Source organism: Callorhinus ursinus, unplaced genomic scaffold, assembly GCF_003265705.2.
Source record: "Callorhinus ursinus isolate GAN/ISIS: 27379988/994484 unplaced genomic scaffold, GSC_fseal_2.0 scaffold20, whole genome shotgun sequence".
In the NCBI taxonomy this organism is placed as follows: domain Eukaryota; kingdom Metazoa; phylum Chordata; class Mammalia; order Carnivora; family Otariidae; genus Callorhinus; species Callorhinus ursinus.
This window is the reverse complement of record NW_027397082.1, coordinates 22,589,098-22,612,870: the sequence shown is the minus strand read 5'-3', so window position 1 is coordinate 22,612,870 and position 23,773 is coordinate 22,589,098. Positions and strand designations below refer to the sequence as shown.

Below are 23,773 nucleotides of genomic sequence, written 5' to 3'. Positions count from 1 at the left end.
TTGGAATTAATTCAGGGATTCTTTGTCTTAACAAGGTGTCGGAATCAGGGAAATTGTATAAGGGAAATGGAATGAATGGGAAAATGGAAAATGGGATAGCTTTCTGCAATTGCCCGAGTTGTATAGTTGTTATTTTTTCCTCAAGAACTGTCCCTTTCTCTCACCAGACATTTGTATTGAAATGTAAAAGCATACCTACATCATCGTATGGTGCTAGATTTTGTCGCCAAAAAGAGTGCAAAATCTTTTTTTCTTAGTAGAATTTACTAAGTAATGCGGTAGATAACGGTTCTTGTATTCCAAATGTACACTTTATCATTATCTGCTTCCAGTGGTAAGCATTTAGCACAGGATTTTATTAATCCTTTTCAACTTACAAGTTATTGGACTTGCTGTTTTTGGAGGAAATGGTGTATCAAGCTGGATATTTATCAGGCTGCATTTACAATTGGAGTAGAAAGGCTTTTTTTCAGAGGTTAGTGGAAAAGAAATGTTCTCAAAAACTAGTTAATAGTTTAAGCCGTGGTTTGGTTAGAGTGCAGCTTGGAAAGTAAGAACCTGGGAAGTAAGCAAAAATATATAAAAAACAAAGGATTAAATCTTGAATCTGAAGCTTTTTATAGGCATGTAAAAACACTATTGTTTATTGACTAGTAGTTTTAAGATGTTGTACTCTCGCCAACCTTATTTAATCAGCAGTATGGAGTGATAAGGGATTATTTGGTACTTTAAATTTCTGTCAACTTGGTATTCTAGCTAGATCACTCATGTTTTCATCTGGAAAATCATAGTGGTAGCCTGAATTGCTGTTTAGGCCTCATTTCACCTCTGAGTCTATTAAATGCAGTCTTCTATTAAATGTGAGACAAATACACTAATTATATCTGTTCTAACGTTGGGAAATAGAATAGCAACCTTTATTGAATAATAAGGTATAAACCTTAGGTCTCCCCTTTGCATTGTAGCATTTTCTAAGGGAAAAACAAATAGATCAGGGTCTCATTTTAGATGCCTTTTATTTAAAACAAGTCTGTTTTTTAAAGTTCATATTATGAACTGTATGAATGTGGTGATACCTTTGCAAAAATTATAAGGTATGTTAATTTTAAAGTGTGTTATTTATAATGTCTATTTCTGTTGTGTGCCTGCTGGTTCTGTCTCGAATATTGGAGCACAAAGAGTTCTGGGGGATCATTGGATATAATCAGTCTCAATTAGAATCAGTCTTTAAGAATGCAGATGCCTGGGTCCTACACCAGATCCACTGCATCAGTTTATAAGCATGAGGCCTGTACATGCTGTATATTTTCAAAATGTAACACAGGAGGTTTTTGTTTTGTTTTGTTTTTCTTTTTGTATTTTTAAAGTTTATTCAGTAGATCTTTTTCTAGTTGTGGCAGAGACACGTAAAACTTAGCATCTCAGCCATTTTTAAGTATACAGTTCAGTAGTGTTAGGTATATACACATTGTTGTGACCACAGAAACTTTTGATTAGCCCCCCATTGATTAAATACTGTTTGTCCTGTTCAAATCTTTCATTTTTTTAAATGAAAAACATGGAATGTAAGGAGTTTAAGGAACTTGCCTTCCTCACAGAGTATGAGATGCCCTTAATACTCATGATTCCAAACCATTATATCTCTATACCACTTTGGCACTCCTGATTCAACCCTAGAATTAGAATGCGAGGTTTAATCTAATAATTTTCATTTAGGTTCACTTTTAACTTAATTAAATCTGAAGTATTAATTTAGTTTCACTGTTGTGGAGAGTAAATCTACATTGTGAAATTACCAATTAAGAAATTATAGTAGAAGCTTACAAACTTTATTATTAAATAGAAGTTAGGGTTGTTGACTCAGTGCTAGAGGAAATGAATCTTGAAGAGTAGGTAAGGCATAGAGCGGAGAGAATATCCCAAGTTTAAGAGACAGAATTTGATGGGCCTGGTTTAAAATCCCAGCCCTTCTAATTTCTTCGTACATGACCTTGAACAAGTTATTGAAACTTTGTGAACCTTGGTTTCTTACCTATAAAAGGAAGCTTATACCACCTGCCTCAGAGATTTGATGAGTCTCAAATGAGATTCTGTATGTAAGATACTTAGTACTATGCTGGGCTCTTAGCAAATACTCAAAAAATGCAAGGAGTGAAAGCCTCTGGCAGGAGTTTATTTAGTGTGAGGGATAGGGAAAGTGAGAAAATCAGATTGAAAGTTGTAGAGGAAGTCGTTTGTATTGATTAGAACTTTTTTGAAAGAGGCAGATGAGTTTGTATTAGGGACACTGGTCAGCCAGTCTTTTCACTGCAGTCAGAGACATAAAAGTGTTGGAACTGTGATTAAAACCTGGAATGCTGCTTTTCTTAATTTCTTGGTCCTGTTCCATGGGCATATTATCAAACTATTAGTCATTCTTTGTTTCTTTTCAAAGACTAGACTAACAGTTGTTTAGAAAGTAGAAGATGTTTAAGATTAAAAATTACAAAGTTGGGTAGAATTTATCTGCATTTCCATTGTACACTGAGTTTTTTGTGTAGTCAAGGTTGAAGTTTTACATGCTTTGAAGATTTTTCTTTTTACGTGGTGGTAGTTTGAATAACAAAATGTAAGAGCCAAGTGTGGGAGTGGTCACGTGTGCATGCATATGTGTTTAATCATCAGACCATTAGTTTTCCAGTGAAAGAATTTGGGGAATCTTCTGCCGAAGATTTAGTGATTTTAGCTATACTCTTACCAAATCGAAGTTCTGAGCATTTCAGACAGATCATAGCCAGCATAGTTCAGAGGTGTTCATTCCAGCATCTATTAAATTGACTAGAAACATTTTGCTAGGAAAACCTGACAGTGTAGCATTAGCTAGATAAAGATGAATTAAAAAGAAAATAACCAGGATAGCAAATTCTTAATGAGGTGCTAGGAATTGGTAAGTCTGTGTAGACCAGTTTTTCAAACTGGATCAACCAGTTGCAACCTTAGTCAGTTGTAAGATCAGTTTAGTGGGTCCTAACCAATAAAAGGGAAAAAGCACATAGCATATAATAAGGATAAAGACTGTTTCATTGAAATGTGTGTGTCATCATAGATAATGCAAACTGAGATGTGTACTTTATCACTTTGTAAAAAGTATTTCTTACTCTGCTTTGCAGTCAGAACTCTTTAATGGAAACCATACCTTTTCATCCCAATAATTCTGATACCTTGGAGAGCATGCTAGCAACTTCCTGTGTGCTTACAGTTAAGAGCCTACACCTTTTTCTGTCTGATCTTCAAAATTCCCTTCTTCCTTTCCCTGCCTCGTTGATTTGAACTCATGTTCATTGGAAGATTATTCTTTTTTCTTGTGTTTTCTGTTCCTTGTAAAAAGTCTTAGGGAAATTATTTTCACTGCATAGTAATTTATTTGGTTAATTTATTCATTGCTTATTTACACCTGAGGTTATCTGAGCCCCATGTGTTAGGCAGTGAAGCTATTTGAGTTAAAAAGGACAAAGTCCTGTCCTGTACCCAGAGAAGGTTCACAAACCAATGGAGGATATAACCATGTCAACCATTATGTTACCATGCAACGTAAGTGCTATTTAATAAAAGATAGAAACAAACCATGAGAGCAGAGTAAGAAATTCTGACACAGCCCCCAGGGAGAAGGTGCTAAGGAGGATGGAGTATGAGCAGTGGTAAGTTGATAGGTTTTATGCAAAAAAAAAAAAAAAAATGTGGTAAGATCAGGGGTGCATGAGTGGCTCACTCAGTTAAGTGTCTGACTCTTGATCTAAGCTCAGGTCTTGATCTCGGGGTCATGAGTTCAAGCCCCACGTTGGGCTCCACCCTGGGCGTGGAGCCTACTTAAGAAAGAAAAAAAAAGTTGTTAAGATCACATTTGGACTTGAAGAAGATGGCAGTTCCGCGTAATGTGAAGCAAACTCTAAAATGAGAAAGTAGTGGCAGGGAGTTTAGAAACACAGTATTCTCCAAGGAAAGTGGAGTCAGTGTAGTTGAACTGGGGAGTGATTGGACGCAGGAGAGAAGAAGCCTAGGGATAAGGAGTGAGGGGACCAGCCTAAGTTGAGGGTGTGAGTGAGTGTGGACACTCGGTCTTCGATATTCCTGAGTGCACACTGAGTACACAGGTGATTCTGCTTAGTTCATCCCATTCCAGCACATCTCCAACCGCAGACTTGAATTCCCAGAGAGGTGGAGTAGAGAATGATGATAAAGGACTTAATTCCAAGAGCACCACCAGAATGGTAGATCTAGAAGTGCTTTGCTTATCCCTACACTTTAAATCTTAACATACATATGCCTCCTCTAATATTCATGAGATGAACAAGTGATACATGACCTTAAATTTAGGAATCTCTTTTTAAGGTTCTATATTTTACAAAGTGATCTAGTCTTTAAATGGTTACAGTTATTAGAAATGCCTTCCTGATTGACTATCTGACAACGAAAGTAGAATTTGCCACTTTTAAGGCTTACACTGTAGATTTGTATGATTTCAAGAAGGGAGATTAAGAACCTCACGAGAACGCGAGAAAAGTTAGGATCTTGAAGATTCCGTAACAATTACGGAGGGCTCAGGACATTGACAAATATCTGCTGCTGCTTATAATCTGCTAGTCTCCCTCTTCCTTTCACCTGAAAAGAAACTAAGAATGTCTGTCAAAAACATACCGCCCTGTTTCTGGAGAGGAAAGAACACTTCTGTTGCTGGCATCTGTCATGTGAACTGTTAAATGTCCTCTTTGTTTTGTGTCAGCCCCCATGCCTCCTTTAGAGAACCCTGTGCATACACACCGCCTTGCAAAGTGGTGATGTGCATATTGAGTTAATGGTGGTTGTTACCACTATTATTACAAAAGAAATAGACTTCCCTCATAATGGAGTCTTGTCCGGACACCAGGGAAGCCATCCACAGTCCTCGGCTTCTCCTGGACCTTGACAAATGTTTCTTTCCCCTCACCCCATGATGAGGGGATTTAAAAGAGCCCCATGATATGGTGCGTTTTCTTTCATGTGGGGAATGAGCACCTGGTTTCTGCTTAAGCAGTGGTATTTTTCTAGTCCATCATTGTCCTGGTCATTTAAACTGGGAATGAAAAGACAATTTTCCCCCAAAGAGCAACATAGATTTCAATCCTCTGACTAAAAGTCAAAAAGAAAAACAGCTCAGTCAACTGGCTTGTCACGAGCTCTCATGTAATCCTGACCTCCTGAAATGTTAGTTATGCTTTTACCATCCAGATCTCTCCTCACTTTGGCTTCACTAACTGACTAGTGACACACTCTGTTTCAGTTCAAAGCAGCCTGAGGCAGAGGTTTGTCCTCTTGGTCTGAAATTATTATATTATTTCCTAAAGACTATTTCAAAGTGTTTTCTAAGAATTTAGTTAAAACACTCATTAGCTTAATAATTTAGGTTTGTGCTCTCACACCAAACCAGTATTTATTTAGCAGTATCACTTAGGGATATTTCTTCCCTCGCTTCCAGGAACTATTATTTTTTAATTCATGCCCTCCAGTCCAAAATCCTGTGTCTTTCACAGCGTATGAACCTTCTCTCCTTTTGTTTAAATTAATACCCAGATGTAATGTATTTGGTCTTACATGCATAGTCTTATCTGAGATCATAGAAATAAAAATCCATCTGATAGGGAAAAAAAAAACTTTATCAGATGTAAATAGTTCGGCGGAAGCATCTGTGAACTCATTACTTTCCTAGGAGACAAAAGCATTGGACTGTGGTGCTTAATGACCCCTTGCTCTGACTTCTGTTCACCAAGTAACCTTTTGATTATATTTTGGCTTCCAGGGTGCATTTGCCTATAGGGTGAAAATATGTTAAATAAGAATTTCCTTGATAATTATATTTTATTATAATTTAAGAAATTTGACAATTTGGTTAAATTGAAAAGAAATAGGAGATACAAGGTTTAAAAGCCTTCTATCATATTTAGATCTACTCTGAATCTTTTATCAGAGATACTAAGCCCCAAGATACCGAGAAGTTAGCAAACTATGGCTTCATGCTCAGTAAACACTCCCTGAAGCACTTTTCCTTTCCCCCAATTTAGATTATTCATAGTTTTTGGAATCTTTGTTCGCCCTGCTTCTAGTAAACTTGGCTAGGAACTCAGTAAACTTAGAAAGCTTTTACAAAGGGATTGCAGGTCTTGTTTGAGATCATTAGTTCACTATTTTTCCACTTCACACCTGAACAAGATGCTGTTATGCCATTGGCAGTCACCCAGGGTTTGAAAATAAACACACACACACCCTCCTCCATGTTTTTCCATCTCAGGAGGAGTGATCATTCTCCTTAACCCCAGTTTTGAGAAGTGCTTTTTCTATCTAAATCCATCTAAATTCTCTTTCACAAAATTTGGATTTCAGCCACCTGGAAGTCAGGTATTAAACTGCCTGATTCTAAGAGGTCACTTTCTGTTCTGTGATCTTATTACTCACATTCCTTTGTCACCTTTGTCTACTGTACCCTTTTATGGTTTCTCCTAGTCAGTTCTGTGGAAGGAAAACTTGGTTGTTCAGTAGTTTAGATGTTCAACTAAACTATATATGGCTTTTGGAAAATCTCCATACCACATGCTGCCCACCTTCTCCTCCACTCCACACACATATACAGTAAATGTTGTCATAGCACTTGGAATAGTCCTATATCCAAGTATGGGTGACCAACAGATGTGAAATAGCCAAGGGTAGATGCATTTCCCAGTGCAGAGCAAGGACTTCTCAGCAGACCTATCCAGGCCCTTGGAACACATTTTCTATGTTCAAAGGACCAGAAAATAAGGAATTAGGGAACATAATTTCAGATTATTATCTAGCAAAAAATACAGCTCTTCTCGCCTTGAGGGGAACTAATGATGCATTTTTATGTTTTCTTGTATTTAAGTAGAAGAATCAAGGCGAATTAAAGTACATTTCTTAACTATTTGGTCTACTCTGTCAAGTGTTGTCTCTAGCTTTCTCTCCCCTTCTGTTTTACCAGGACTACCTTCTGCTGCTGCTAAGATCAGCTCCCATAGACACATCACGCAGTGTCTTTATTGCTCTTTTGTATTTTGGTCATCACTGATGTTGCATTTGCCATCAAGAGTTTTGTTGGTAGTTAGCAGATATTGGAGAGACTACCTGAATCCATCAAACCCAGATTCTAGACTCTAAAAATTGTCCTTTCAGCTCTTTGCCATCTCTCTTCTCGTTTTATTTTTTTTTAAATCTTTGTCTTATTTTTATTTATTTATTTGACAGAATATACAAACAGGAAAAGCCTCAGAGGGAGGGAGAGAAGCAGGACCTTGGGATCATACCTGAGCTGAAGGCAGATGCTTAACTGACTGAGCCACCCAGGCGCCCCTCGTTTTATTCTTTTACTCTAAGATAACATAAGCATTGACGATCCACCATTTACATTAACCACAGGAATGCTTTTCTTTGGGCATTTAAGTATTGCAGTATTGACAAAGTAGGCGAGCTCAACTGTGTCTAACCTCTGATCTGGAAAAACATCATTGAGTAAATCATTATAGATAGCGTTGTGAAACAACACATCACTCTTAAACTGTGCCTTTCAAAGTAGTTATGAATATTATCTTATCCTTTGACCACACCCTTAAGAATTAGGCATTGAGCTGGGGATAGAAAAACAGAGTGGTCAAGGTCATGCAAGCTATTTCTGTCTAAGGAGAGACACTCAGAACTCATCCAGGGAGTTGGAAGTCAAGTTTCCCTCTTCTTCTACAGCCCTACCTCCCATTTACCAGTCCCTGGGACCTTACAGCTCTGTAGTGGTGGTGAAGTATTTCTGATTGATAAATAATTTACTTAACTATTACAGACTCCTGTTTTTGAGCAGAAAGAACATGAAATCAAACAAGCGATTTTGAAATCTGTGATGAATTATTGTTCTTGTAAAGATCTTACATAGTCAGATGTGAGGGGCGTACCATCATACCAAACTGTAATCACTGAACTATAACATAGTGCTTTCCCTTCAGTCGAGTTGAATGAATGGGCTGCAGGACAGAAGCTCGCCCCTCTCTTTTTTACCTTAGTGCCTGAGAATATTCTAAATCAGGGCAAATGCATATTTAGACTCTCTCAAAGGCCTAAGACTATAGGAAAAAATGGAATAACTGGAAGCAAAAGGTAAAGACTAGCTGTTTAAAACTCAGGCAAAAACTAGCCAGTTTTTTAAAAACTGCACCCATTTTTAAAAAAAAAAACATGAAAAAATTGTAATAAATTTCAGGAAGATGAGGTTAATTTTTTAAAATTAAATATTCAAATCATGTGAAATTAAAACTTGTCTAAGCCTAAGATCTTATTGAGAAAATTTCTAGAGAAAAACAAGGTAGGAAGCTTGGTAAGTTAGAGGCAAAATCAAAAGTGATTTTATTGCTATAGTTATAAAGTTAGCTATTATAACAGGGCCATTTAATGACACTTGGGCAAAGGTTAGTATTAATGTGAAGGTTCTCAGATCCAAGTGAAGCTACCAGTCCAGTTGTCTTCCAAACATCTCAGATGCAGAATCTTAAAAACACCTCAACTCAATGTGTACAGAAAGGAACTCATCAGACACATACCTACTGCAACAATCACCAGCCCCCAGCTTCATTCCCTGTGTTCCTATCTCAGCAAATGAAGCTGCCCAGGAAGAAAACCCAGGAAGCATTCTTGATGCTTTTTTTCTCTCCCCTCTTTTTTGCTAAGAAAAAACAGAAGAGCATGAAATGTGATCCCTACCTTGTTGTTTACATCTCAAGTAGCTCAAGTAGCTTACATTTGCTTGGAAAGCTAAGACAAAGACAAGTCAGTAAAAGAGACAAGATAATAAAATGTATAGGATAAATATACATGATTCCTTGTGATTGCCAATGTATTTTACAAACCACTGTGGCCTAGGATTTCAGGAAAAGATGCAGTCATTCCAGGTGGGGATAGTTTTGAGGTGGCCCAGGATACAACTGATAAAGAGCTCCCTACTTCTTGCTCTGATGAGCTGTGGTTCACCAGTACATTCTCCCTGATCCTTTTTGCGAGGAAAGCACACATACAAATGACGCTTTGTTGATGTCTCTCTCTTTTATTTATTTATTTTTTAAAGATTTTATTTTTTTATTTGACAGAGAGAGACAGCGAGAGAGGGAACACAAGCAGGGGGAGTGGGAGGGGGAGAAGCAGGCTTCCCACCGAGCAGGGAGCCCCATGTGGGGCTCGATCCCAGGACCCCGGGATCATGACCTGAGCCGAAGTCAGACACTTAACCACTGTGCCACCCAGGCACCCTGATGTCTGTTTCTTTTAATCAAGGTTGCCGTTTGCAGTTTTAATCTTTTCATCTCCTGGACTCCCCTTCTGATGCTGTTTTTCATAAATGCTATACTGCTGTTCCAGGTTAGCGTTCAGTGGGTTCTGATATTTCTGCAATATATATGCCTTTGTTGTGAAGACCCCACATCCCCTTTCTGTAGTGCTGTGAAACAGATTCATACCTACCTGTAGTTGTCTGTTCTTTCAGGACTAATTAAGCCATATTGCCACAACCATTGCTTCAGGGATGGTTTCATGGCCCTTTGGACAATCTTACATTAGTTGAAGCTAATTAAAATACTGAAGCACTGTTAAATTATTGAAACATGGAATAGCAGCAGATGTCTCACAACCATAAGAGAGGTTAGATCTCACCCGTGGATTAATTATTACTCAGTTTTTTATTCTGTGTGAGCATCACTTTAGAAGAAAGTGCTTTCTCAATTTCTTTCAGAGCACTCTCTCCTCTTTTTGGGTACACATCTTGATTTCATTAATCTGTAAGCATATTGTTAACCCCAAATACTAAAACATGCTTTCCAGAGCAAAGCCATAGGCATGGAGCAGTGTCCAGAAGATTTTCACACTTTGGTGATGATTGTGCTTCTTGAGTTGGAGAGAACCATTTATCTCCAGTTTTTTTCTGCAGTAAGATGCTTTATCTTTTTCATAAACTTGGATCAACCTATTTTACCTTTTTCATGTATTACTAAAATGCACTTTTTTGATGCATTGAAAAGGTAGTGATATCCCACTTATTTATAGTCACCTCTCTTCAGAAACATCAGGAACACATCCAAAAACCAAAAAGAGAAATAAAGGCCATTGAGCAGTTGAAGTTGTTAGAAAATCCATGCATTTTATTCATAAAACTATTCCTGAAACCTTCATTCAGAGTCTTTATTTTTACCTAAAGTACCAGTCTAGCACTTGAAGTAAGGCTTCTAAACACAGCTGCTACTTGGAAGCCAATAAGAAGAAAGATTTTAATAACATACAGACTGCCAGTGTGACTTTTTTGTATTAAGGCAGTCAGATTTACTTAATTGAATAGCCCCCAAAGCTATCAATATATTTTAGTTCAGTATAATAAAACTAACAGCTGTGGCATGCCTGGGTGGCTCAGTAGGTTAGCATCGACTTTTGATTTCAGCTCAGGTCATGATCTGAGGGTCATGAGATCAAGCCCTCTGTCGGGCTCCACACTGGGCTTGGAGCCTGCTTAAGATTCTCTCTCTCTCTCTTCCTCTGCCCTTCTCCCCACCCACTCGCATGTGCACGCTCTCTCTCTCTCTCTCAAAAACATAAGTAACAGCTAAACTCAGCTAAACTTCAATAATGGTGAACATGGTAACAACCCTGAGTCACTAAGAAAGAATAAATTGTGTTCAGAGGAGGATATAATTTTTAAAAGACTTCCATCAAAAATACTTTTAAAATTTTAATGTTCGGTGCTTGAAGTATAAACTTTATGTGGAAAATTCACTTTAGGTTGTAAGAAAGCATTAGTGTACATCTCTGAATTATTCTCTTTTTTTTTAAGATTTTATTTATTTGAGAGAGAGAGAATGAGAGATAGCACGAGAGGGAAAAGGGTCAGAGGGAAAAGCAGACTCCCCGCTGAGCAGGGAGCCCGATGTGGACTTGATCCCGGGACTCCAGGATCATGACCTGAGCCGAAGGCAGTCGCCCAACCAACTGAGCCACCCAGGTGCCCTCTCTGAATTATTCTTTATTGAAATGTGTTTAACGTGATTGGCTGACAGTAATGGTAACTGATAACTTCATAGGTTTTCCTTTGCACTAATCCTAAGTGGAAGAGGGGCACATGCTCTGTTAAGACCGAAAATGGTTAAGTGTTCTGGCCAAGGTTACACAACTAGTAAGTGGCAAAAGACTCACTACCATCTCACAGCACTGTATCCTGTTACACATGTTACGCTGTTGGTACCACCTGATAGGCATAGCGACAAGGCGGGTGAAGAAGGCAGGAGGCCAGTGTAGGCTGTCTAAGGTAAGCCTTCCTGGGAAGGCATCTCATGGCTGGGAGATAAAGTCAGAGATTGAAGAACAGATGAATTAGCTGGAAGATACTATCAAATAACATGTTCAACACGTGTGTGTTAAGCTGCTCTCAGTGCCCTGACAGTTTCATAGTCAGATAATAGTCTCCTGAGGAATTATAGTCCAGAGAGAGAGAAATTGAGAGGTTGTATAAAACTCCAGAAAATTGGATGGGGCGCCTGGGTGGCTCAGTCAGTTAAACATCTGCCTTCAGCTCAGGTCATGATCTCAGGGTCCTGGGATGGAACCCAGCGTCAGGCTCCCTGCTCAGCGGGGGAACCTGCTTCTCCCTCCCCCTCTGCCCTTCCCCCCACTTCGGCGCGCTCGCACTCTCTCTCAAATGAATACTTTTTTTTAAAAAATGGAGCTCTCCAACTGCTTGGGCTTAGTAAAACCCAGACATTCAGAAACACAGAGCAGCTCTTGAAAACACTCGGCTGTCTATGTGGGAATTGCTTTTAGTTTGTCTTGAATCTAGTATCATCCTTGCCCGCCACCTTCCACTGTCCAGGTTAAACTTCAGAGTTGTCCTGGATAACTTATGGAAGTGGTTGTCTGATATAGAATGACTTGTGAAGTACTGTAAAATGCTCGTTGAAGGTCTAGGAGAATGTAGCAGGCGGGGCTTGACTGAGAAGACATCCTGCTGCCTCCTTGCAGTGACAGAACCTTGCAGTTTATTGCAGGATTTCCTGTTTCCTTGCTTAGACCCAGGAATCCGTAGTTGCAACTCCTTCTGTCGTTGTGTCTGAAATGTGAAATTACCAATCTCCATTTCTCATTGCCCCAGGAAGGGGGCAGAAGAATTCCTGCATTACTGTTTGCAGAATTATAAGTCTAGCCAATTAGTCATGCTGAGAAAAATTAAAACTATAATTTCTCTAAGTCCGAAATTTGTAATGTAGTGCGTCTGAATTTTTGTCAGTGTTGTGGACTTATAAATCAATGACTGTTTACTAACAGGAATACCCAGGCCTAAAACGAAAGTGTATGTTGATTGACTGGAGTTAATAATGTGGCCAAAATTTTATTTTCTGAAAAACTCTTTTCAGTGATATTTCTTCTCTAGAAGATAAAAATTATTGCGAATGATCACTTAAAAAGTATGAAGGGTGTTACTAAAATTTGAGAATATTTCGGGGCTGGTCTTATATTGTAATCAGGTAAATACTCCTTATTTATTAAATCAAATTTATACAGGGCACTTAGAAGCAGTTTTAGAGTGTCTGTTCATTCTCTTTATAGCATGAGTAACATCTGGTGAATTTCATAATGTAAAAATGTTCCTTGGAAAATGACCATACTAATTTCTCCTTTCTCTTTGTCTGTCTAGTGAGAATTCAACAGAAGCTATAGCAGTAGATTCTAACAATCAGTCGAAGTCCCCACTGGAGAAGTTTATGGTCAAACTGTGCACTCATCATCAGAAGCAGTTCATCCGTGTCCTGAACGATCTGTACACTGAATCCCAGCCGGGCACCGAGGACCTGCGACCTGATTCTGGAGCAATGGATGCATCCACTTGCAATGCTGGCTGTGCCCAGCTAGGCACCAGACATAAGGAAAAGGATGCTGCACGTCTCGATATGATGTCTCCTACTTCTGTAGATTTGTTTGTAGACTCATCAGGCTCACACAGCCCTCCACACTTGACAGAACAGGCCCTGAGGGAGCCTCCTCCTGAGACAAACTCTGTAGATGGAAGAGAGAATGCCTTGACTATTATCCAGAAAGATTCCTCTGAACTTCCAACCACTAAACCTAATTCTGGTAGTTCAACGGATAGTTCCAGTCTGGGATACCTCACCACATCTAATTCTTCCTCATTAAGCTTCCACCACATCTCTAAGAGCTTGGAGGGGCAAACCACTGGACAGCAGCAAGACACAAATGTGAAAATATGTGAGGAGGGGAAAGACCATATGCAGAGCTCAGCTTTAGTAGAAAGTCTGATTGCAGTGAAAGTGGCAGCTGAGAATAGTGAAGAAAGCAACAGCTGTATTGTTTCTCAAAGAAATTCATTCAAAGCTTTATCAGAAGAGGCTTGGGACTCAGGGTTTACTGGGAATTCACCTAGAACTGCTGACAAAGAGAATGCTTTACTGTGTAGCTCAAAAACACCTTTGCGCCAAGAGTTAGAGTCCAGTGAACAAGATTCAAGGCCAAAGCAAGAGAACCATCTTCACTCACTAGGAAGAAATAAGGTGAGTTATCATTTACATCCCAGTGATAAGGGTCAGTTTGATCATTCCAAAGATGGTTGGTTAGCCCCCAGCCCCCTGCCAGCCATACACAAAGCATCTAATGGACATTCGCGAACCAAGATGATATCAGCCTCCATTAAGACAGCTCGGAAAAGTAAAAGGGCATCAGGGTTGAGGATAAACGATTACGATAACCAGTGTGATGTCGTTTATATCAGTCAGCCAATAACAGAATGCCACTTGGAGAATCAGAGATCAATATTATCTTCTCGAAAAACAGCCAGGAAGAGTACTCGAGGGTACTTCTTCAATGGTGATTGTTGTGAGCTGCCAACTGTTCGCACACTGGCCAGAAATTTGCACCCCCAAGAAAAGGCGAGCTGTTCACCGGCAGAAGCAGAGGGAGCGGTCACTCCCAGGCAGACACTTCCACGTTCAGCCCCTGGACCTGCAGTGGATATACAGCATCCCAGAGAGGACGACCATGAGGAACCTAGTAAAGAAATAACCTCCCTCAAGGAAGGAGAAAGAGAAGCTTCCTCTGAAAAGGAGTCTCAAGAGCCTGAGGTCTGCCCCATGACAAATAAACCAAATCCGAACAGCTCTCCTAGGTCAGAGGAAACAACAGCCTCCAGCCTGGTGTCGCGTCTCCCTGCTCACCTTCCCGAAGAGGACATTCCAGAAGGCAGCTCCATGGTCTCAACTCCCACAGCAAGTGGGATGGCTTCCCCTGAACGAGACGAACAACCAGTTGAACTGCTGGATATCAAGGAGGGGACTGTCACCCAAGACTGTCACCTGATTTCCTCTACTGAGAGCATTTCTGAGGGAGGCAGTGAAGTTGTTTCTAGACCTCATTCTTCTCCTGAAACAGTCAGTAGAGAGGAAGGTCCTCTGTGCTCAGAAAGTCAGAGTCCCCCAGTGGGCTTGGAGCCTCCCCTGAGCCTGGGAAAAGCTGAAGACAGCCAAAGCATCAGTACCGAGGCCGAGACTGAAGACACTCAGGAGCTAGATACTGACCCACTCTTGAAGGAAAGCAGCACTTTTACTAATGAAAACCCCAGCAAAATTGAGGACAGTGAGGCAGCAGGTGGTACAGGAAAATCAGAGGGACAGGGCAGTGATGTAAAACATTCTTCAGAAAAAGGTATGTGTGATCAAAACATTGACTCCCCTGAAGAGAATGTGGACAAGAAGAAAAAAGGTAAAAAACTCCCTGAGGCCTCTGACAGGTGCCTGAGGAGTCAGCTTTCAGATCCCTCCTCTGCCGATAGGTGCCTAAGAAGTCAAAGTTCAGATTCTTCCTCTACTTGTCCTGAGATCAAGATTTCTAAAAATCCTGGTATGAAACGTTCTAAAAAGGAAGGGTACTCTGGCGAGACAGCATCAGAGGGCCTTCTGGCTGACGGTTTCCATACAAAAGGTCTGGAGGACACTGAAAACCCAGGTGTCGATGAAAATCCCTCTGAGAAAGACGCTGAGCAGGAGGGCGAAGGAGGTGGGATCATCACCAGGCAGACTTATAAAAACATGCTGGCAAAAGAAGTCAAGGGGGAAGAAGGAGATATTTTCCCCAGCAGTGATCCCATAACCACAGTTGGCCAGCCCCTGCCTGGAGAGAGACTGGAAATCTATGTTCAGTCTAAGTTAGGAGAGAAAAATGCTCATGACCCCTCAGAAGGTATTCCTTGTACTTTCCCAGAACAATCAAAAGAGAAGCCAGAACCAATTCCTGCACAAGATCCGGAGGGGGTTGCGAATGAGGTCGGCACTGCAAACGCCCAGCGGAAAGATGACGATAGTGACCCACCGTCCAGTGCACCTGGGTTGTCAAGTAGCAGAAGTGGTGATGCCGCTGGGCCCCCAAAATGGGTACCAAGGCTTACAAGATTGACCTCTTCAACCTACAACCTAAGACACACTCATTCTCTGGACTCCTCAGATACTGCAAAAATGACTTCAGAAAAGGAAGCAGCTCAAGGAAACCCAATGCCAAAGGAAAATGAAGCCTCAGAGAGTGGAGATCGTGTAGACGAGGATGATGTGGACACGGTGGTAGATGACCAGCCAAAGTTTGTGGAATGGTGCGCAGAGGAGGAGAACCAAGAGCTTATTGCCAACTTCAATGCACAGTACACAAGAGTTCAGAAAGGCTGGATCCAGCTGGAGAAAGAAGCCCAGCCAACACCAAGATCAAGGAACAAGTCAGATAAACTGAAGGAGATTTGGAAAAGCAAGAAAAGGTCACGGAAATGTAGGGGTTCATTGGAGGTTCAAAAGTTTTCTCCTGTTCAGATGCTGTTTATGACAAACTTTAAATTATCTAATGTTTGCAAATGGTTCTTAGAGACAACTGAAACCCGGTCTCTGGTGATTGTGAAGAAGCTCAATACTCGTCTTCCGGGAGATATTCCCCCTGTCAAGCATCCTCTTCAGAAGTACTCTCCTTCCAGCCTGTACCCCAGTTCACTGCAGGCTGAACGCTTGAAAAAACACTTGAAGAAATTTCCCGGAGCTACTCCTGCTAGGAACAATTGGAAAACACAGAAGCTCTGGGCCAAATTTCGAGAGAATCCTGACCAGGTGGAGCCAGAGGATGGCAGTGATATCAGCCTCAGCCCCAATTCTGAAGACAGCGTAGAGGAAGTCAAAGAAAGTCGAAATAGCCATCTTCCCACAAACTCACCTACCCCAGCCAGTACCCGGATCCTTAGAAAATATTCCAATATTCGAGGAAAGCTCAGAGCCCAGCAATGTTTGATCAAGAATGAGAAAATGGAAAGCCCGTTCGGGCAGGCTGTGGAAAGTAAACAGAGTTGTAAGAGTGTATGCATCAACCCGCTGATGTCCCCCAAGCTTGCCCTGCAAGTGGATGCAGATGGGTTTCCTATTAAGCCCAGGAGTACTGATGGAATGAAGGGAAGGAAAGGGAAGCAGATGTCTGAAATCTTGCCGAAAGCAGAAGTGCAGAATAAACGCAAGAGGACAGAAAGCGGCGGCACTCAGGACAGGAAGGACACAGGAAGGTCCCCTGTGGTGAAAGCCAGCAAAGACAAGCATGCCGATGGATCCACCAGAACCCCTGCGGCCAAGAAGCCAGCTGTGAGGGACCGAATCAGCCAGCTGCCCAAAAAGACATCCTTGAAAGAGAATAAGCTGAAGACCGCTAAGAAGTCTCCTGGGAAGAGCTGCCCTCCGTCCAGGAGGGAAAAAGAGAATACAAACAAAAGACCCACACAGCCCGCTGCCCCGGAGACAGGGACGAAACCTGCAAAGCAAAAGGGGGCAGGTGAATCCTCTTCAAGGCCACAAAAAGCCACCAACAGGAAGCAGAGCAGTGGAAAGACTCGGGCCAGACCCTTGACGAAAAAAACCCCAGAGAGCAGTGCGGCCCAGAGAAAGCGAAAGCTGAAGGCAAAGCTGGACTCTTGTCACGGCAAACGGAGACGGCTGGATGTGAAGTGATCGGAAGGCTGGCAGCCACGAGCTAAACTGTCCTACAGAAAGTAACCCTTCACTTTGCATTAACTAAGTCTGCTTTTATAAGCTCAGCCGGCCTTTGAGATCTGCAGTTAACGGAGAACACCACCATTGAAGATGTCAGAAAGTGCATCTTAGATGGAGAAGGGAACTTGCAGTCTTTCTCTGAGGCTGAGTAAGGGAAGTTATATATTATATTCTGGTTGTTCCTTGGGTTTTAAACTTGGAACCAAGCAGTTTTAGTTTTTAAAAGTACAGTGCCTTATTTATCCTTTTTGTTTTTAAATTTACAAAAGCTAAAAAGCTGATCTATGTGATTAAAGGCTTGTATTTTATACTTGATGCACAAGCACTTGTACTGTAGCCGAGAAGACCACCATCATGCACATAAAAGTAGCTTTTCAGCAGCCATCCTGCAGTGTCTGTACCTGAACAGATGCTCCTCTTTGCAAACCCGAGCAGTGAACTTCCCTCTGTGTCTTGTTTGTTTAAATGATATTCGAAAGCTAAACCAAATCATTTTTATGGTATGTGGAGATTGCAGAGGGAATTTATAATTATTATGAAAGATGAATATTTCTGTTACCCCTTTTTTAAAAAATCATATTCATTATTGGTCACTCCTCTCACTTTTGGCCTTCTGTCATTTAAAAAATGTATTCTAAATTATGTGCCCATGGGACAAAAGATGTGTCACAAGGTGTTAATACTGGGTTGTGACCTCTAAAATTTATTTACACCCCCCAGGTGACTTGCATTACTGATTCTTACCATCCTTTTCATTTTTGGCCTTGCAAGCTTGCTAGCACTCTAACAAGGTTTTCACCTGACTTTGAGGGGGAAAATGTAGGATTTTTTTTTCCATCTTGTAACTATAACTTGACAATTAGGATGAGAGTGACTATTGTAATATTCTTTCTTACCCTGAATACTTCCATATTCAAAGAAAGCCAAGTTGTTTTCAGTAATAGAAAAGTTTCAGAGTTTGTGTGTGCATGTGCATTTGGGCGCATTTGCCTGTGGTTATTAGCCACAGATGTCTCCCAGCCGCAGTTCTACAGTAAAATTCTTTCTTCCCCATACAGTTTGTTAAGGTGTTCATGAGCTGGGTAATTAGCACAGGCCAGATGGTTTAAATGTGGCCCAGGGTCTCTGTGAGTATCCGCAAAACCAGTTTGGCACCAGACTCAGAAAGGTCTAAACAGCGCAGTTATGTAAAGGTCAGAGCGACCTTGTAGTGGGAGGAGACAGCTCCGGCATCTCCTAGCGAGCCCACACCCCTCCTCCCATCTGGAGTTGGTGTTCAATTGGCGTGTCCCAGTGGGGATGTACGTGTGTAGAGTGGGTGTTCGCATTCTGATTGATTAGCACCATCCTGGTAGTTAATGCTTGTGGTATCACTCCTGCCTATATCATGTCAGGCTCTGTTCCTTGGCTCGAAAGTGAGAGCTGTAGTGTTTGTAACTAATGTTGTTTGCCTTTCCCGAGTGACGCCTGAGGTGGTTGCACTGGTTTTACCCTGGTGCCTATGACATTGCTCCATTATAACACAGTGTGTACTCAGCATCTCCCCTGAGCCACTCTACAGAAAAGCCTTGGTTGTTAGAACTTCAGCCAGCCTCTCTACTGTGCTCTGTCACAGAAGTAAGCTTATCTGGACAGGTGCTACTCTGTCCTTTTTACTAAAAAAATTCCATTTTAGATTGTTCAGATGTATTTAGGTAAACCCAGATGGACTTTTTTCATGCATAGTTTGGTCAGGTCATGATAAAACAGGCCTTCTACCCATTCTGTTAAAGATTCGCTGTATATAATGAGAACTTCTGCTGACTGGATAGGACTGGAGAGAAATGTTTGATTCATGGGAAATTGAGAATTGTATTGAATTTCATAGACTATCTTCAGTGAAGCCTTGACTTCCCCCCCCATGTCTCCTCTATCCCATGAGCCTCTTTTTTTCATTTTAATATCTTCGACTTTGGCCATTCAAGAGCTACCTATATTAATGAAACTGCTGAGTGTGTATGTTGGACAGCCCTTTCTCAGCATTAAGTTGCACAGAAGCATTAGTATGTTTTCAGTAGGTTCGGTTAATCTTTGAAAAGTGGTTTTAAAGTTTTTAAAAAATATTTTCATATAGTTGTCACTGGATACTGTTTTTGTGGTGACTTAAACAGCTGAGGGGTGCCGAGGTCACGTGTGCTGACTCCTGTACTTGTTGTAGGTGCCCCCCTTAGCTGCATGCCGACTACCTTGTAGTGGTGCTTGGATTAGGTTAGGGAGAGGTCCAAGGCAGTGAGCAGGTGCAGCCCTTCCAGTTCCAGGCTTATTAACTCATTCCATTACTTTTCTAAGTTCTTTTTCACTTTAAAAAGCGTACTTCAAGATAATAGCCTTTTCTCCCATTTTAGGCAGCATTTGAGAAAAGGTATCAATTTGTATGCATTTTTTTTTTACTACACTGCTGTGGATCATCTTTAAAATCAACTTACATTTTATAGTAGTAACAACACTTAAATAGACTGGGATTCTACATAATTAGAACACTTAAAAGTTTAGAAGTATTTTTATATTTGTTGAATCTCCTTTTTGCTGATTCAGTTAATTTTGCTAATAGAAGAAAGGAAAAAAAATGAACTTGAGGGCTGGCTCTGGAACGCCCTTTTACACTTACAGCCAAGGCTGGCAAAACTGTCTCCTAGACATCTCCAAGCCAGATGACTCAAGTCCCCCCTTGCTTTCCCTGTCTTGCAAAGACCTCCTTCCATGTTCACAGTATGGCTGGCCACCAGATGCAAAGGCAGTGGGTCCCCACATTCCAGATTCCAAATCACAAAAGAATTCTGCTCCTGGGCCTATACTCAGTACAGTGACTGTCCCAGCAATGGACCTGAAGTTGCTGACCAGAGAACTCTGGTATTACCTCTGAGCTTCTGGGAGAGCTGCAGGGGCCCTGGGGAGCAATCACTGAAGCTCTACCTTAGCTCCCCAGAGCTGGGCCCTCTTCGGGAGACCCGTCTTCGAGTCCCACTTCCTAGCCCCTAAGGCTCCCTGGGTTTGGGAGGACAACATGGAGACCCTCCCTAGTCAGGGCCCAGAGCCTCACCCACAGCACCCCCTCAAACCCCTGGCAGTCTGCAGCACAGCAGGGAGGCAGGGAACCTTTCTTCTGCTCTTAAGGCATCCTGCATAGGAATGTCACTGGTGTCTGTTAATCTGCAATTGCTAGTCTCTTGGATCCCGTAGGGAGGCCAATTCTGTTGCATCTCTATTTCAGTAAAGATTTCTACACAAGCCTTATCTAAAAACAAGAATCTTGGGCTGTGGGTTTCGCTCTTGCAGTAGTATGGATAGGAGAGGTGCAGGTCGCAGTCCCTTCACAGAGGCGGTGCTCCTGATGGGCTCCTCTGTGCATCTCTCACTGTTCAGATAGGACATCAGTGAAACACATCACTTCAAGACAGTTGCTTTGAACTGAAGTTTGGTCTCTTTTCTGCCTTGTGGTGGATTCCGTAGTGAGGGCTACAGTTGTCACTTTCCTCTCTGGGCGACGTCTTGCTGATTGAAGGACCTAAGATCTTGCTAAGGAGGAAAGGACAGCATGCGACACAATGCAGATGTCACCACCAGCAAGTCTGGTGGCTTGTCACCGCGCCTGGGTATTGGAGTTCCCCGAGGTGCTGCGCCCAGGAGCCACCCCTGTTCCTGTTGGTTTCCTGTCAGCCCACGCGAGCTATCTTTTTTGCAGACGCTCTCTCAAGGGTCTGCAGAATACGGGCTGGTCGCTCTTTTGTAAATAGAAGTTTATTGGAACATAGCCATGCCCGTTTGTTTACGTACTTTCCGTGGCTACTTTCCAGCAGAGTGGAGTGTCTACAACAGAGACTCTATGGCTTGCAAAGCTGGAAAGATTTACTGTCTGGACCTTTCAGAAAAAGTGTGCTGACCCTCCTTGTTTAAGAAAAATCATCCTTTTTCAGGAACAAATTTTGCCTGATTTATCTTCTCCTTTCTTTTGCCTGCCCCCCGCCGTCCTCTTCTTTTCTTTTCTTCTTTCTCCTCCTTCCCTTCCTTTAGTTTTGTTCTTCCTTTCACATTTCTTTATGTCTCCTTGCTACAGAAGAGACACGATGTGTTGTTAGAGCACACTGGACCCTGCCTCCTGACACTCGAGCTACCGCAGCCTCACACCTCCCCTCTTTGAGCCGCCCATCGCTGGCCGCAGTGAGGCCGCCGGTAGTCTCTAGGGTCAGCCCCACAGGCGAAGAGGGCTTCAGAGTTCTCAGTGCAGCCCTGGCCCCTCATTTCCCTCTGTCCTTATCTCAGACCTGACTCTGGCTTCACATCTTGTGTGTTACTGAGGCAAGCCAGGATTTGTTTTTGTTTTTGTTTTCAAAATTAGTTGAGGATACTTCAGTTGAAGGTTCAGTTTTCTGAGCCACATGTTTAGATACAGAAAAAGCCTTTTCACAGAAGAAAAATAAAGTCCAGTCACTAACCCAAAATTTTTATTATGTAATGTTTTTGGCCAGCTTCTAGGAAAATAAAAATGTATCAGTACTGATATTTTTTCAGTCACATACTCTCCTTTCAAAATAACTTTATTAAAGGCAAGCCAACAAATAAAAAATAGGGGCTTGCTTTGAACATGCTTTTAGAAAAGAACAGAAAATTGGAGCATATTAGAACCTGAGTATAACTGAGAAGTTGTAGATTGTATCTTTGGATCAAATCCAGTCAACCTCCAAGCTGTTGGTCCTCCCTCTCCCGCACAACTCAAGAATAAGCTTCTATACTGTGCTACAAATGAAGTTGAATGTCATGTCAGTGAAAAAATTTCTGTCAGTGGCCCCAGAACAGTGATTGTTTCAATTATTTTGAAACAGATAATTATTATTTTGACTTCTCAGCTATTAATTTTTGTCTTCTTATGGCTTGATGTCCACTGAAATACTGCAAATTTTTCCTACAAGTATGAAATCATGTCTAGGTATCACACATTGGCAAGGCAGTCCTCACCTCCCAGCAGTAAACATACTTCCCTCCCAAATCCTTTTTCAGGGAAAAAAATGAAAATAAAAAGATTATTGTATTTAAAACAAGCAGAATTGTGAAAAGCCTTTTGAGGCAACCTTCAGTACAGTTCATCCCTTGAAATGTCAGAACAAGCTGCTTTGTTCTACAGTGGACGGGTTGGAAGACTTGAGGGTCTGACCTCTTTCCTTTAAAGATATTAAGTCATACTCAGGCAGGAACCCAGAGCTCTCTGATACTGCTTCCGACTTAGGGCTTTGCCATGTTCTGCTGGGGGCACCTAGAGGATCACCTGGGGCGCTTCTGCAGAGGGTATGCTTGCTCATGCTTTTGCTCTTGGAATTGAGCTGGCGCTGGTCAGTTCCTTCCATTACCTCCTGTCTGTCTGTCCTTCCCTTTCCCAGCGTGCCGGTGGTGTATGCTCGGTGCTCAGGAGACATCCTTAGCTTCGGTGTTCAGAGGGGCAGTTGTGTAGCTATGCCCCCCTGGCAAGCACAGTGGTGCACAGAGGCTTTCTCCCCTGCCTGAGGCCAGTCCACGTCACACAAGGTGCTCAGCAGTAGGCAAGGTACGTAGAAGTACAGATGGCCCATAAAACAGCAATAGCAGCAGCAAAAAACAGGTTTTTTTAAAAACATTTTCTAATATGCCGGAGGTTGGAGGAATGCATTTTACCTTTTTTTTTTTTAAAGGATTATATTAAAAAAAAAAAAATAACAGGTGAAAGATTTATGCGATCTAAAGAGAAACCAGAGTAACAGAGACCATATGTAGCTGACACAGCCTAAAATATAAAATATCCACCACCTGGCTATTTACAGAAAAGGTTTACTGACCCCTGTAGTATGTCATTCAAGGTCAGTTATGCAGACAGGCACAAAGGTTTTTCCTGTAATCCAGCCTTGCACCATTTCTGTCCTTTTAGGTTTGAGGGTGTCTTGCCAGTTCATCTCAGCACACAGCTGTTGTTGCATGTTATTTCTGAGTAATGCTTGTGCAGTAAAGAAAAAAAAATATCCCCCTTCATTGATTGAATATTTGTTGAATCGTGACCTTACCTACTAGGATAAGTAGTTAAAACTACTCTTAGTCTCTTACAAAGTCTCTTAAGTCTTCCTCTATGGCAAACAGATTTAGTAATGGACCTAAAGCCGAGATAGTGCCTCTCCTGGCCACCACAGGTGGGCTCCTTTTACCCCTTAGAGCCCTCCTTTTCTTTTTTGTATACAGCATATTTGCAAGCTCACTCCCCCAGCTTTGGTCACTACTTGTGAATATAACTGGCTGGCCTGTGCCTGTTTGAACCTTGAATCCAGCCTGGCCATTCTCAGCTCTCTTAAAAACACCAGCATGTTGATGGCACCTTGTTGGCACACCAGCAGCTGCAGACTGAAGAAGAGCAGAGCTCTCTGACCATCCTTGACACCTCGCCTCTTCCCTCTTCTGCTCAGGCCACCCTGCCCCCTTCCAGGAGGTGTCTTCTCGGGGACGCCCTCTCATCTCCCGAGCATGTCACTGACCACAGGCGTGTCATACTAGAAGCCTCTTTCTCCGTAACTCTTTATTTTCCTTCTAGAATTTAGCCATTGGGTCCAGATGCTCTTCAGTTTATCAGCTTTTTCAGCCCACTTGTTTTCTATAATCTGCACCTCATGCTG

At 41.7% G+C, this 23,773-nt stretch overlaps 1 protein-coding gene across 4 annotated transcripts in view; it reads left to right on the top strand.

Annotated features, from left to right (window-relative positions):
* Positions 1-22,832, top strand: part of LCOR (ligand dependent nuclear receptor corepressor) — a 131,838-nt gene extending 109,006 nt beyond the window's left edge. For all 4 annotated transcript variants that reach the window (XM_073904378.1, XM_025880568.2, XM_025880567.2 and 1 more), the window contains one exon: positions 12,731-22,832. In XM_073904378.1, the coding sequence (XP_073760479.1) occupies positions 12,731-17,066 (4,336 nt within the window). In that variant the 3' untranslated portion in view covers positions 17,067-22,832. The remainder of the gene's footprint in view (positions 1-12,730) is intronic.
* Positions 22,833-23,773: the final 941 nt, after the last annotated feature.